This window comes from Perna viridis, chromosome 8 (assembly GCF_037379345.1).
Source record: "Perna viridis isolate PV_CMFRI_1.1 ecotype Kerala chromosome 8, ASM3737934v1, whole genome shotgun sequence".
NCBI classification, from domain to species: domain Eukaryota; kingdom Metazoa; phylum Mollusca; class Bivalvia; order Mytilida; family Mytilidae; genus Perna; species Perna viridis.
In genome coordinates, this window is record NC_142452.1 from 34,275,152 (window position 1) to 34,291,652 (window position 16,501).

The 16,501-nt window shown below is 31.7% G+C and overlaps 2 protein-coding genes across 3 annotated transcripts in view; one reads left to right on the plus strand and one right to left on the minus strand.

Moving 5' to 3' along the window:
- Window positions 1-6: 6 nt before the first annotated feature.
- LOC148610329 (uncharacterized) lies at window positions 7-16,080 on the plus strand. Of its 2 annotated transcripts, none has more exons than XM_088542787.1 (12): window positions 7-145; window positions 3,754-3,814; window positions 4,227-4,550; window positions 7,249-7,608; window positions 7,987-8,067; window positions 9,240-9,290; window positions 9,760-9,867; window positions 10,979-11,064; window positions 11,789-12,472; window positions 12,933-13,077; window positions 13,509-13,868; window positions 14,129-16,080. In XM_088542787.1, exons 1-12 carry the CDS (start codon window positions 140-142, stop codon window positions 14,923-14,925), a joined length of 3,063 nt encoding a protein of 1,020 aa, XP_088398913.1. In that variant the 5' UTR covers window positions 7-139; the 3' UTR covers window positions 14,926-16,080. The 2 variants fall into 2 exon arrangements, with proteins under 2 accessions (XP_088398913.1, XP_088398914.1); XM_088542788.1 differs by having other exon boundaries at window positions 10,979-11,037.
- A 108-nt stretch (window positions 16,081-16,188) lies between these two features.
- The window catches only part of LOC148610330 (uncharacterized), a 42,754-nt gene continuing 42,441 nt past the window's right edge, over window positions 16,189-16,501 (minus strand). The window contains exon 29 of the transcript XR_015914795.1: window positions 16,189-16,396. The gene's annotated coding sequence lies outside the window, so the exon portion shown is untranslated. The remainder of the gene's footprint in view (window positions 16,397-16,501) is intronic.

Below are 16,501 nucleotides of genomic sequence, written 5' to 3' on the forward strand. Positions count from 1 at the left end.
TTAAATATTATATAACATACCTAATAGATTAAAATTTCACCGAGTTATGAAACAAAACATCGGACAGTCATCATGATTTCCAGTGACGAATGGTTATAAACACGTTTATTATATTGGAAAAAAGACTTGTTTTACAACTATGAATGTATGTGTTTAATATATTCATTTAAGTACATACATACTGGGTCTTGATATAATTGAAAAAAAGAACGCACTATTCAAGATAAGTGATCGGTAGTATCAAATAAATACGTTATAGTTACATGTAATACTAATAAGATATCACATGCATTAAAGTTATAATGACCAAACAAACATATCATAAGCATATGTGTATATAAAACATAATTGGGTAATATGATGTAATTATTGTCAGCGAAAATGAGAAAGAGAATCACTATAAAAAAAAACAAATAACAATGTATGTGTAACAGTCTATAGTTGTTTTCTTAAAGGTGCGACAAAACTTAATTTACATTAAATTCCCTTGCTCTTTCATATTTTCTTTTTAACTAGTAATATTTCTAGATAACAAAAAATTGGTGTTTGGGAAATTAGAGATGCTACTAAGAAAAAGAAAACTGCCACTTATCTTGACATTTACTAGGTAATAGAATATAAAGGAAAACACTATGACAACCACAACCCCTTTCGTTGACTTTCCCATTGTTTACTATCAAATCTTCATTTTTCTTAATTGGGCTTTAAACCAATTATGAATACATTAATATGATCATGAAAAGCTGTATGAAATAAAAAATATTCCTGGAAGAGTGTGCCGATTTGAGAAAATGTGGTGAATCATTAAGGCATATGGATTTGTGTGAGGACATTTTCTTCAAATACCATGATATAATGTCTTGTACATTGATTTCAAAACAAGCAACGACTCTGGATTGAAGATACCATGCTATAATTTGCTGTCTGCCGTAGAGATTTCACACTTGATAAGAGTGCAACTCGTAAAAACCCAAGATGTTAACATATTATTAATCTTTTAATAAAAAAACATATACTGATTAAAAGCGCAAACACTTATATTGATTTATCTGTCAAACATTTTGGAAAGAAATTTCCCAAGAACATTTGAATCTTTCAGTGTTTTGAGAAGGCTGCATATTGAGGAGAACTTCTATCATGCTATTGTAATGTCATTTGAATGACAACTACGGTATTGGTATAACTATGTTATATCAATACCTGTCATCGTATTATATACACCTGAGGTCAATAACAACACATAATTTGCGATAAATAAAATCTATGATCTGTTTGCTGAGTTTAAATGCATTTTATTTTTAGGTCTTAGTTTTTAAGCTATGTTGAGTCTGTATATGATCAAATCGCTAAATCATAATACGAAAAAAACATCGTCTTAATGTGCGGTATGAGAATCTGTCATGGAAGAAATTATTGAGGTTATTTTATTTTAATAATATGCTGGGCGCTTAATACATCTTTCACACAGAGAATAATGTACTACATACTTTACTGGACTTGAAAACAAATTCTATTAAAACACAAAGTTCCATTAATATACAAACAAATGACTTTTGTTTACCTGATGACTTAGAATATATCATTTATGTTTAACGATTATTTTGATCATTTGAAAAAAAGCTTCCTTTCCAGATGTACTTGTAAACGATTTAAGCGTGCAGGTATCTCCAACCCTATATCTATGGCTGTATTCTTCATAAAGCATGGAAAGCTCAATATCCACTTGATAAGTTTACGAAACCCAATGACTAAGCTAATTCCTAATGGATATACTTATGATATTGTTGTCAAATCGTTAAATGTGGCATTTTTTGGGGTATTTACACTGATTCGTACATAAGGTTGTTACATAAAAACTAAAACATTATATTAGAAAAAAAATCAGCATGTCAGGGGTTGTGTCCTTATTGTATGACTCATGATGTACTGTGGTTCTCCACACATGGGAATAATTGGGATTAGTATTACATACGATGAGGACAGAGTATTGAGCTTGCATGTTAGTTAACTGCTAGTTGTACTTCGTTTGCGCATTTATGCAACGTGTAATCTGTTTTTTTATATTTCAACACGGGACTCAGACCTATTTGAACTGATTTTATTCATGTTTGATTATGTAAATTTTACAAATTTGACAAATGCTTGGTAGCAAATGCAATCCCAATATAAACAGAAGGGTGTATTCCTCCTAATTATAGATCTATATTCCTACAGCCAAGAATGTCATAGAGCGGTGTATTTCTAAATATTTGATTAGTTTTATTGGTTCAAAGTATTTACCTAAAAACGCCAAACTTTATTCAGACCAAGATATTCAGCTATAAAATGATCGTAATCGTTGAAGACATTAAGTAGCTGTTTTTGTAAGAATCATGCAAAATCTGAAAAAATGTGATACACCCCAAAAGAGGCTTTTTTATTTTTGTAATTAAATTGCATTATGGGTCTATACTATGAAATGTGTAATTATTCATTCAAATCTGCCTGCTCTTAGGAGATAATCAACATTGAAAATCCAATAGATTCTATTGTATTTGAGTGTCATTTACAGAGTTATCTCCCTTACTTTTAATATATATTCTATATAATTTTTATCGCCTAAGAACACAGGTTATATGAAAAACTTTTAATTTCTGTTTACTACGGCAATTCAAATAAAATATCAAAAATAAAAATATGTAGACTGTTTACCCATGAATCACGTTTTGCATGATTCTAAGCTGGAGTGCTACTGGAAAAATATCTTATTAAACTTTTTCCAGATGACGATTAATTTTTATGTACCAATTAAAGATGAGGCTGCTGAATTTTTAAATCATCATATCGATAAAATATACGCATGGTTAAACAATTTAATTGGTTTTCCACTTTGAATCTTAACATGTCTACCTTTACATGAGTTTAAGAAACCAGAACACCCACAATCAAATATTAATAGAATTACACGTGACTTGAACGACAGTTACATATTGGTGTTGTAATCATAGAGGATGGAAGGTGAAATACCTGTTAAAGAAAAAAATTATTATGATCTTTTTTTTTAAGAAAAATAAAACTTAAGCTTAAGAGGAAGCGCCTTAAAACTATTTACTTTTCTATAGCCAGACCATTAATTGATTTTGCCTATATTTTATGGAATAATGTTGCCAACTCTTCTAAACATCGATTACAATACGAAACTGCATGAATCATAACAGGTGGAAGAAAAATTACCTCAAGCAGGTTGCTGCTTGATAAAATAAGACGGGAAATCCTACTGACACGTCGTAGTAATCATAAACTGATAAGAATTCATAAAATGTTTCATAATCTCAGCGTTTTGTTTAAAATATACTAGAACGTATCTAATATCAAATGTCCTTTGCAGAACTGTTTTGAGAGGTCATATTTACCATCCCATATTCAATAATGGAATAACTAACCTATAACGCTAACAACAAAATTTCCAAACAATTATTAAGTCAAGTATAAAACAAATCTTATATATGCAGTCAAAAAATATCTACGTCACCAATGCTTCCAGATAAATTAAATAAATTTTCAGTTGTTTTCTAGATGTACTAGAATATGTTTGAAGCAAAAAAAAGACCAAATTGTGAAAAATGATGTGCCACGCATTGCCTAAATTCTTACACAGAATGGTACTTAAATGTTAACGTATATGCAAAAGACATTGTATATACAAATTTATGAGCATGTGGTTCTATAGAAGCCATTTCTAGTTTTAGTTTTTTTCTTTTTGTTTTGCAACAGACTCTTTTTGGATGGTCTGCAATCCACCATAGAACAATTATTAGATACCTATTTGTCTCAGGTAAGAGTATATATCATTTTAATAGATCTGAAGTATCAAAAGTAGTGAAATTCTTGGACAAAACGCACAGCCAGATACTTTGAAAGACAGACCAAAACGAGTTGAACATCAATAAATAACACACACATACGCAGCATGAAGACATACTTGCAACTGAAAGTGTCGTTTTTTTAAAACTATGACTTTACGACGGGGTGATAAATATATCCGTAGTTCAAAGGTACAAGACCAATATCAAACCATATATGGAAAATCGACTGGAAGGGCCAAACATCACAGGTAGATCGTCACATACAATATGCAACTTTAGGTTAAATGTTATTTCATATCTCAACGTAATTTACCCTTGCTTAGTAAATTTAAGTTTAGAAATCTTGAATGTTGTTTATTTTTAAAACAATTGTTATTTCAGTTTATCTGACCTCTGTTCACACAGAATCGTGTTTCACCGCTGATGTAAGTGAAAGGGAATTGCATCTTTCATGTAGTGTTGAAGCAGTTAGTTTTCCTGTCATAATACAAGATCCATTGGGCCATACTGTGATTTCATGTGAAAACAATACGACAGCTCCAGTTTGTACACATTCACAGCAACATGGCAAAATATTATCAACAAACCTTCATGACAGGACATTACTACTCGCTTTTCGTCATAAGCAAGGAATTGGGATAGATGGAAAATGGGTGTGCAAGAATGGGGAACATGTTCAGGAAATAAATATCTCTTATTCGGAAGGTAAAGTGTATAGTTATTTTGTTCTAAATGTTACGATAATTCAATTTAATACACACTAGAGTACTAGGAATATGCAAATTGTAAAACTTACTATGGTACAGGATTGTGGGTGCTCTAATGAAAATAAAACTAGTTCACGATGATCAGCGGTGACTTGGTAAAAACTATTGGCATTATACCATACTCAAAGGCGTGTCCTTTCAATGTTTGTTTGAATTGTCAAAGATTTTTATTACGTTTATCAAAATTGACTAAGATTTCAGTGTGTTTCAACAACTTAAATGCCTGGCATGCACCTCTTCGATTCTCGGCGTTTATGTTTGTTTAGTTCCTCACAGTATATTGATTGTTTTAAATTGGATCTAGTATATTGTTTGCTTTTATCGACTCCGTAGTCTGGATAAAACTTGATTTCTTTTAATGGTACTGTATTACATATTAAACAAAACAAAATATAGAAATCTAAATGGGGATTAAAAGCGGAGTAAAACTGACGCCAAATTAAATTTCTGAAAATCAATCAAGTGACCAAATCGTTACAATTGATGTAAAATTTGCGTGATTAACATTAATGTCATTATTAGACTGACTGTTCATTATTTTATATGCCAATTGTCAGTATTAGAATTTGAAATTAATGTATACTAACAGCGTACGTTTGAATGCATCTTAAAAAAAAATACATGTATAGTTTAACTGCATACATAATTTCTAGATCAATATTGCATTAATTCAAGACATAAATTTACTGTAGATACCAATAAAACTTTCTGATCCATGGACATTTTTGTCAGTAATTTGTACGAACATTTCTATCGGAAATGCGCAGTGCAGCGATCAAATATTTTTTGAACTGTGTGTATATTTTGGAAAAGAAAAACAGTGACGTAATACCAACATACACACTATCAGGCAGTCAGTTCCGCACATGAATAAGGTTAACAACAAGATAACCGAAAAATAATGCAATTCATATTCAAGATAAAGTCCAATTTAAATATGGCAAAATGGATATTACAACACCGGAGCAACTAGTACCGCTACTGTCCTGACTTGGTGTAGGCATTTCAAACAAAATGGTTCTACATTGCGCTAAACCTCTCCTTCCTTTGCGGCATGATTTGAATGTACGGGTGGTTGATAAATGCCGGATGCATACTGCTGTGTCATTATCCGTTATTCAGCACAAGGATCAATTAAATAAATAAATAAATAAATAAATAAATAAAAAATCATTATTCATTGTGTTAGTAGAAACTGTGTATTTTTCACCTGAAAATGAATTTGATAAGAGATATTTCGTCATACCCTCAATTCAAGAATCTGTTACGCAGATGTAATGGCGTTAAAAAAAGTACTTAATCTAGATAAGCAAATCAAGTGTGAAATATAAAAAAAATATATACAGGAGATAAAGGTATTTGCTGTGCAGGTAATGAAAATTTATGATATTAGAATTGAAGTCGTCTCTTTTACCGTAAATCTAAGTGCTGAGGTGACCACTGTAGTCAAATTCGATATGTAGATCCAAAACGATGCAGAAGAAGCCGTTTCTCTAGTCTCCATTATATCGAGGTCTGGTGGATATATTGAAATTAACCATGTACCATTGGATGGGTTGTTGATTGATAATACATCATCAATATATCTATATGGTATGTAGAAAAGAAGCAGAGTTAGTGACAATTAGAATGCCAACTTACTATAAAAAAATAGCTCCTCCAAATGAGACAAATATGTTATCATCGAGAAATCAAGCATATCACAAACCTGCTTTTCTGCAAAAGATTTGTAAGTCCTTTCAAATGAGATTTCAATTAATCATGTGATAAATTAGTATAAAGACTTGAGAAGTCAAAAGTTTGGTAAAAACTAATTTTCGAAAAGCTTCTAAATTTTAAGTAGGTGGTATTGAAACTAGCTTGCTGTCCATTCTCATTCTTCACTACGGAAAATATCTTGGTAAGGTGAATAGACTTCCTGGAGCAAGATGAAGATACAGGTATATACCTTTCTTTGTACGGATTCTTATTATGAAGTTTGGGAATCTAATACAAGTAAGATGAGTCCTCACATTTTGTTTTGATGTTTAGAGAAGACAGAAAGGGCCTGTTGTTTTTTTTTTTAATTTCATTCTTCTTTAAAGTGATAAGTTTGTACATGTTTGTATCTGGCATTTCCCGGGATATAAGTATCATTGCCCAATTCATTAAAAAGCCAATTAAGGTAATGGGTTTTAGAAACAAATACAAATTTTATGTCGTTTGAATCTTCGTTCGATAAAATATGTCCCATTTAGTGAGGAGAGGCATTCAAGTGTCCCACGGTTGTTGACTACAGACTTGGGTCTTTTATTGACACTTTTCTTGAGATTGTCAATATGATTCCGTATCAACGATCGGATGGTACGTATCCAATCTGACAAGGACTCGATTTCTTCTAGTTCTTAGTGTACCTCTTTCTTTATATGTGATCTGGCATAATCTTCAACAGCATCCATCATGGTTTTAAAATCATGTTTCCAATTATTGAGACGTTGTGGTTCTCTGAATTCTGGACCATGAGAAACTACCTTACGAAGGATTTCATTCTCAAAGATATTCAAATCACCAGGGATGACATGACCAAAAGGACTAATGTAGATGATAATTGGCATAAAGGTTTATAGTTTATAGTTTTAATGACAATTATATTGTAGGAAGCATTGGGTGGACCAAAGTAGATATTAGAGGCGAAATAGTTTCCACGAAGGGGAAAAGAATAAGCATCTCCTGTTCTACATGTCAAAATCCAAATGAAAATATTGTAGAGTATCTCATTAATGACACAACTATTGACTTTGTGCGATTTGTTCCACAATCTGGTTGTTACCATAAGGAAGGGATATGCAGTCCAAACAAATGCAGGTGTGCTGTTGGAGGACGCATATACACACGCCTTTTTGGTGTAATTGCAAATTCTAGTGGTGATACAACATATACTTGTGCAATGCATTTCGACGACAAGCTTCAGAAAAAACATTTTACAGTATTTTCGTCTCTACTTTTGACCAACAACAGTAAGTAGATGAAGTGCTCTTTATCAATACAAAATACATATTGTCATATGTCGAAGAAATTTTTGTTGTATTTTGAAACTGATCTGACATACATTGTCTTTTGAAAGTGTATATGTGGGATTTACTTCTTAAATCAGTTTTGAAAGGATGAAATTTAAAAGTGAACTGTTTTTTTTTCTATAAGAATAAGTCTGTCGTTTTAATAATTCTAAATAAAAGCACTAATAACATTTTCCTAAATTAAGGTATTAATTATTTATTATTTTTTTACTATTTCGGAGATTATTGGATCGTTTATTTTGTTTTACAATATAATTTAAAACCGACATTTCTAACAGTTAATATTTATCAATACTTATTTTAATGTTTATCATATAGGTTTCCAATATGTTGATCCCAAAAAGATCGTTACTAAGCCGGGAATCAGTTTCTCAGGTGTACAATACACAACCCCAACTGGTAAGAAAGATGAATACATTAAAACTTGCTTTAAACATATATTTGCTATATATTCAAGTTCTGTGAGCAGTGAAGAAATATTAATATTTACTAATAGAAAGCCGATAGTAGTAATATGTGATGCTTGAATTTTTATTCGACAACATATTTGTCCAGAGTGGTAGACATATTTTTCGACAAACGGTCGGCAGTCCAATGGAAACAATTTGTGCTCCTTAACTTACTGCTCTTTTCCTTCACTCTGATGATGATGACTTTATAGCTGATCTAATCCGAAAGAAAGAATATCGTTTAGCTAGATCCTTTAATCTCAGTTTCCGCTATACAGATGACGTATTATCTTTAACCAATCCTAATTTCGGGGATTTGATACATCGCATCTTCCCGAAAGAACTTGAGATAAAGGATACTACAGACACTGTGAAGTCAGCATCATATCTTGAAATACACTTAGAAATCGATGGTAAAGGAAAACTATTGACCAAACTTTACGACAAACGTGATGACTTTTCATTCGGAATTATCAACTTTCCATTCATCTGTGGCAACATCCCTTCAGCACCTGCGTATGGAGTGTTCATATCACAACTCAAATGTTATGCCAGAGCTTGCCGAAACTACGCAGACTTTTTGTATCGCGCTAGAACTCTAACAAATAGGCTTCTGGAACAGGGTTATATTGCTACAGGATTGAAGTCATCACTACAGAAGTTTTATGGTTGTCATCATGGACTCGTGGATCGTTATGGTGTATCCATCTACACTATGAAAACTGATTTATTCAACGAGTCATAGTTTTCCTTTCCTCGTTTGTCTACCCCGGACTTAACTTTTTACTCGTCGGGTATTTCTAGAAAAGCAGAGGACGCTTACTCTACCGGTGCACCTAGTCCATGCTCCCAGTTTTTAGTGGAGTCCGAGTTTCTCATTTGTTTTTGTTACTTTGTATGTATGATTTTAGTAACTTTATGTTCTTTGATGTGTATGTCTGTTTTCCATGTCTGGTCTTTGTCACTGAATTAAATTCTTTTGATTACCGCTATAACCATGGTTCCTTTGTTGGTCTGAATATAGCTGAAATATTGCTGCTCGGACGTTAAACCCCAACAAACAAACAAATGGTTCCCTTGATTACTCTTTTAAATCTGAGAAAATAAAAATATTTTTTACAGCGAGTACCATAAACACAACCAACCCACAATCAGAAGAAATCACACCTGAAGGTATGATTATTACTCTTTTCTGTCCACTTGCAGACAAGTACAAGAAAAGAATACAAATTGTTGTCACTGAATGGGAAAAGATAAAAATGGAATGGTTATATATAACTAAGCGCTTAAAAAAAATCTGTCAAACCAATTTATATGAATTGTATACTTTTCACATATATGAATTGTGCGTTTAATAGGATTTTGTAATACTTGTATAGATAATAAAAGAAAGAAAGAAAAATCTCCCTGTTTTATTTTGACAATTGTACAGAAACAATAGTTTGCAGTATAATTTATCGGGTAAATTAATGGTTGATATTTATATCTGCAAACATAAAAAAAATATTACGTTAATCAGCTTAAACTTCCAAACAAAAATTTAAGGATTTATATGTAACCGAAAACGTGAATTACAATTAAGACCGAATATGAATAAAATGCCTTATATATAGTAATATTGACTTGCTGTTTCTTTTCTAAGTTGTTGCAGTAATCAGTGTAGTCGCAGTGGTTATGATAATTTGTGGGATAATTTGTAGACAAAGTTATCGTTACCGAGAACAGAAACAGAAGAGAAAAAACAGGAAAGGTATAATTACATAATTGATCATAACGAAACAAAATATTCCCAAATTTATGAACTATGAGTTTACAAAGTACAAATTAAGATAGATTTAAGATTTGATTTCTTTCAGTCCCGTTAGAAAAAGGGGCATAACTATCTGTGTTTATCTATTAAAACATCCGGAATGTTATACTGTACATATCAATAGAGAAGCTAGTATACGCATCGACATCAAGTCCATTAATACAAAGTAGTAAAACAAGTTTCTGCATTCTTGCTTCATTCATATTCAAGATTCAAGTTTATCTAATAATTTTTTTTGTCTGACGTGGCGTTCGTATCTTTAAGATTTTAAGTGTAAGATAAGATTGCTCATAACTGTCGTTGACTTGGGTCATTTGCTACCTGTAGAAATGAATTATCCATCGTCACAACAAACTTCTACCTGGGTCGCCATCTAACATTGTCAAATATGAAAACTTAAAACATAAATTTTCCAAATTTACTTGAAACACCAATTGTGCAAAGACAATATACTAAAGTAGTGATCTTTCAAGAATCCTGCAAATTACGCCCAAAATAGGTTACAATGTTTGTTATAAAGTTGATTTATTGGTCTATATGATAACATGTATAATTATTTATTCTATTTTCTCTGGTCATTAACGTTGAAAATTCAAGAACTTTTTCATATTTATGTATAGTTTACATCTGTTTATTCCTAATTTCCTAATTCTACAATACATCGTGTATGATTTATATCTCCTAAGATCAAGAGCTGTTTGAAAGGCAAAATGTTTTATAGAAAATATCAATTTTTTTTAAATATAGGCGGCTTTCTATCCAAGTATAACACTTTGCATGATTTCTATCAAAGTGCTACTGGATACTATGGAATACATCAAAAATAAAAGGCAAAAAAAAAAAAAAAAAAAAAAAAATGAAAGCGAGGAAAAAAGAAAGTTTATATACGAAATTATAAATTAAAATAAAATGTGTTTCCTTTTGGAAACAATATTCCGGTAAGATTAAAGATGATGATTGTATCATACTGCGCCATGCGACGAAATGAAGTTGTTAAATACATACAACCAGTTTAGCCTAATTAATTTATTAGTATAAACTTGTTTCCTAGAAACGGAAATGAAAGAATTAGCAGAAGATTATGATTCAAAAAACCCTTTCCTGAAAAAGGTAAGGAAAGAAGTAGACGATGATCAGGTAAGGAGTTACTATCATTATTTCCTATTAACGTATAATTTAGAATTCCAAGTCTTACCAAATTAAGTAATTGAAACAATTTATACAGTATGACTTTTAATTCTGAAAATCTAAGTTGACAACATTATTATGTTATCCTCCTGGAGTATAAAGAAAGAACATATTTTCACTCATATATCTCTGTACTACTTGAAACGAATTGGTAAATTTAGGTAACATTATTGAAAGGGTATATGTGTATTTGATTCATTCCCTAAAATAATTCTGAATAGAAAAAAATAAACTTTTCCCTAAAAAAACGTTTTACAATAAACATTGCTAATCCAGTAAAGTAGAAATAAGGGAAAAGGTGTTCGAACGATGTGTACCTAAAATTACTTAATCCAGGAATAACGACCAGACAAAGAAAATAGCCAGACTCATCGAGGAAAATAAAAGAACCGAACTCACACGAACGTAGTAAATATCAACGAATTATTACTTAAACTTTTAAGCGAATTATTTGTCTTTACCCTCCTACAAAAGATTACTCTTTGAAAAAACTTAAATTAAGTGTAATGGAATTTGTTTTATATTACTGATATTGCTTACAAAATTGAATAGACAGCTGATTTATAAAACACCAAAAAGAAAAGGGATGAATGAAAAAAGAAGCATGCAACCATTATTATCATAAACAGTGCAAAAACAAATCAGAATATTGACGTAATTATTATTGTTTTAGGAAAATACACCAATAATCCAAGAAGAAAATGAAGTAGAAAACCTGATTAAGTTAAACCGATTAATCAGCCGAATTGGAATGAAAGTAGCAAGGGCTTATTTCACAAGACAAGTGCTACTAAAAAGTACTTTATCGTCATTCCTCGTGCAGAAGAAACATAAACTGTTCCACGCACTCCACCCGAAAAGACGTTGTTGTCAATGTTTAAAGAAACGAAAAGAAAATGATCAAGGAGTCCTGTTGAAAGGACAGTTCCTAAATTTATTTGAATATTCTGAAGACATCATGTCGTGTAATTGTAGTTACAAAACTCAGTGTATTTGCAAATTTGCACCAAATAAAGCTGCTTCTGTAGACACTTTAGATTTATCAACTATAATCGGTATACTATCTATATTGCCTATATATAATACGACTATCAATAACTTCTACAAACTTCGGAACTTCTGCAACACAGTCATTCAGTTTCGAAGTACTGGTAAGGTACCAAACGAACAATTTGAAAAACATTCGAAAGAATTTAAGTCTTTTTTCATTTGTTTAGCGCTGGATGCCGCTTATAAATCAAGAGAGGCCATAGAAAAAGATATATGCCAACTATATACAGAGAAAATAAAAGAAACTACAGACGAGTTTAAAGAAATCTTTTTACAGTCACAATATGATTTTGAACTGTCATCTCGAGTAAGTTGGTAGAAGAAAATAGGGTAAAATTAATCATTAAACAATCTTTGATTCAACTCTATGCGCTCTATCAACCACAGTTTTTTTATATCAAGAATATCTAAAAGAAATGTTGTTCTTGTTCAAATGACCCCAATTAACCAATATTTATTTCATCTTATTTTAACATGGGGCAGGTGAATCCTATAAAAAAGGAAACATCTGATTAGGTTCTATAGACATGTTACTTATGGTAAGTTCGGTGTCCTAGGTCCAAGGAGACTTGAATGGGCTCATCAGTAAGCCGTTTCCCCTTTATTTTAATTTTGTATTTGCACCACTTGGTTGGCAGCAGATTATTTCCTGTCAGACGGAAATCAGACCCTTGGTGTTTTAAGGTAATAGGTAAAATACGTATACAATACTGTTATTAGGATTTTTCCTGTATAACATATTTCTCAACTCATTCTATTTTATTCAGGTACAACAAGAATTGCGATTTACAAAAGCAGCGAAGAAATTCGATTCACACTCAACTGTCAATACGTCAGTCCGTAAGCTCAATCACCTACGAGTCTACGTTCCAGACGTTGAAGATGTCATCGTGCAAAAATACATGTTTAAGGGTAAAGGGATAAAAAAGCAATACATTTTATATATATCGCAATGAAAAAAAAGAGGTTGCTAACTTTATTGTCATATTGGATTATAATATATTGTTAGTTCACTCATTAGTGGTAACATCATATACTATTTCTGTTGGTATGTTCTATTATAATTCAGACGTTTAAGGTTCAAACTAAAATTAAAGATAAGACTTTTTTACTTGTCCCAACATCTTAAATTGAAACACGTATTAAATCATTAAATCTGCAAGTTACAAAAGTATGTGTCGAGTTACAGATATGATTCCACCTTTTTTTCTTTTAAATGGCATAAGTTAACTAAATACAATTTAACAGAAACTTTCTCTCAAAACTTAAATGGCAACCTGTAAAAAATAAATATTTCAACATTGTGTATTAAAATATTATCAAAGTGCATTTTTTTTTCGAAGAAAAACCCATGCAAGAAGAGGCATTGATCAAAATACGTATACCACAAACTTGGGACAAGGATGCAATACTTGCATGTATAGCACAAACATGGGATTTGGATGTAATACTTCCATGTTCAAGTGATAGGAAGACAAAAACTAGGTTAAAAATAATAGGAAAATCTACAGAAGATCTTTTTTTCGTGATAATTATCCCTGTGGATCTACTTGATGACAAACCATTGCTAGAAGACGAATTATTTCTGGTCGTCGAAGGCATTGTACGAATTAGCAATGCTAACACAAAACTCTCAGCCGAAATACAGATAGATATTGCATTTACCAACGTCATAAAAGAACAGATCAAGCCAACACCTAATGGTAATTTAAGAATCATTTATAAACTAGAAATATAAATATAAATAGGGTGCATGTAGATCAATATTCAAATGCTAAAAATCAGGCGTAGAATAGAATAAAAAAGAAATTAATCAATATGAAAAAGAGAAAGAAACCAATCAAACAAAACACCCAAAATTAATCTTAAAAATGAAGTAGATAACAATAGAAAATTGAAAACAAACACATTAATTTCTTTTTCATCAGTTTATCTGAAACTAATTTTTCTTTTCTTTTTACAGATATGGAAAAAGAAATATTATTTAGGATGTATCTACGAAGAGGTACAGTGCGTCCTATCAACAGTTTTGCTGTTCTCTCTGAGGATGAAGTTGCGTTTACCGTCGATGATAATGATGAACATAACGCATTCGTAATGTTCAATTTCAAAACACAAGTAAGGCACAGCTATAACTTACCTGGTAAACCATTTGACATGGCTGTGCTATCCGACAACCAAATTGCCCTTTCTTTTCCAGATTTAATGGCAATATATTTGTATTCAATAAGAAATAAGATGTCTATACCTAGTGATATTTACAAGATAAATGAAAAATGTTTTTCTATTGGGAAACGCGATGAGTCCAGTATCTACGTATTCATTTGGAATAAAGGCCTGCACGTTTTGAATTTATTATCCAGATGTTTGACCGTTTTGGAAACCAAACCTTTTAACTTCAATCCGTACTCAGATGCTATGACGTTTGGTGATAGACGTATTCACTACATCTGTTCTAAGGAAAAATCAATTTATCGTTACGATATTAAAACGAAACAAACCTGGCGTCTACCTACAACTATCAGCAATCCATCATCAATCGCAACTTTCAAAAACAGAGTACTTGTTAGTGCTAGTGATAATTCAAGAAAGGTGTATGTCAAACGTGTGGATGTCAAAACTGATCAATGCATACTGTCGCGGACAGATGGACTGGAACATCCAAATATTATACATTACTACGAAAAAAAGTCTTGGTTAGTGTTTGTGAATAAGAAAAGTGGTTTTGCATCAATAGTCCAATTAAGGGAAACCCACTGAGGTACAGACACAACTTTCCATACGCTTGATTGCTTTATAACCAAGCGAATGAGAACAGACGCTGATTGAAAAGAAAACGAAAAAAGAGAAATGACCAAACAAAAAAAAAACTTGCCATTACAGCAAGTCTGAATGATCAAATATCTGTCTTTTTCTTTCAAAGTGTGTTTTAAATTGTAATATTTACTATGACTATATTACAATGATCCAAAGCGGCAAGTGTCATACCTTACAAAATATACAATGTTTGTTCGATTTGCCTCTTTCTTAATCAACATTACAGAAACGACATTTAACAAATGAGGAATGTAGTTTTTTGCAGTTTTAATAAGGTATATATATTGAATATTGCTGTACCAGCTGTTCCAGTGGTGTAATATTTTTTTTGTCAGATTTTTTTTTGACTTGACTTGATTTGATTATGGATCGGGTGAGTGTTCGTTAATTTTGTTGTTACCCTTACTTTAAGCTCCCTGTGGTATATATGTTATTATTTTTATTTGATTGCTATAAATCATGACAACTTTTAAATAGTATTTTATGAACCTATAAACTCATTCTCGTTATACCCAACATATCCGTACGTCTATCCGCCTATCCCCAGTTCTGATTCGTAACTCCTCTTAAGGCACCGAATGAAATTCTCCCGATAAACATTACACATTCTTCATCACGTTGTGCCATCTCAATGTGTTTTGAGTAATTTTGTTTTTTTTTTCGGAAAAACATGGACTTGGTCAATAGTATCCAAAGGGGAGGTGTATCGTCTAATCTGCAATTCATCTGACACCGCATAAGGAATTCAATTCAAGTTTCACACAATCAAAATCATGTGATGCCATTGTGTATCTCCTATTTTGATTTCTACTTTCTTCGTCTGAATGACGTTTCCGATTTCCCTTTTGAATTCGAGAAGGGGACCGGGGATATAACCATGTAAGCGGGTTTGTCCGCAGCTTTTGTGGTAAAAACTACACTGATAATGCACGATAGAATGGGCATCCATTAGCGTTTTTTAATATGTAAATGTTCATAGTTATTCAAATGGAAAGATGCATTTTTTTTGCAAAAATATCAAAGGTCAATATACTAATCATTTGTTCATTTGTTTATATTGATTGTTACTTTATTGATAAAAATAAAAAAATGCTATAATTTAACTCTTATACCTACAAACCATAATAAATTGACGGTCAACAGGAATTATCTTGGATGAAAACATTTTTTTTTATTCTGCCCCTCTTTTTGCGGACACCATTTTATAACTGCGTATAAAGACAAGGTAATACACATCTCATTGCAAAACTCACACAATTGCAAATTGGGGAAATCTCAGACAACCGAAGGTAAAATTTACCAACGACTTTGGAATACAAAGTTTGACTGCATATCGGACAATACATTCTGCAATACCAATTTTGTCTGGAATAATCAGGACTACATCCGGGTACTTTCTTTTGACAAATTCCTCCTGGTAAAATATAAACATAAAAAAATGCAATTTGCAGTCCCACATTCCATCCCCCTCTGGAGTTAAAACAGAGAAGTGCAGCAAAATATGTAAATATGCAGGCAT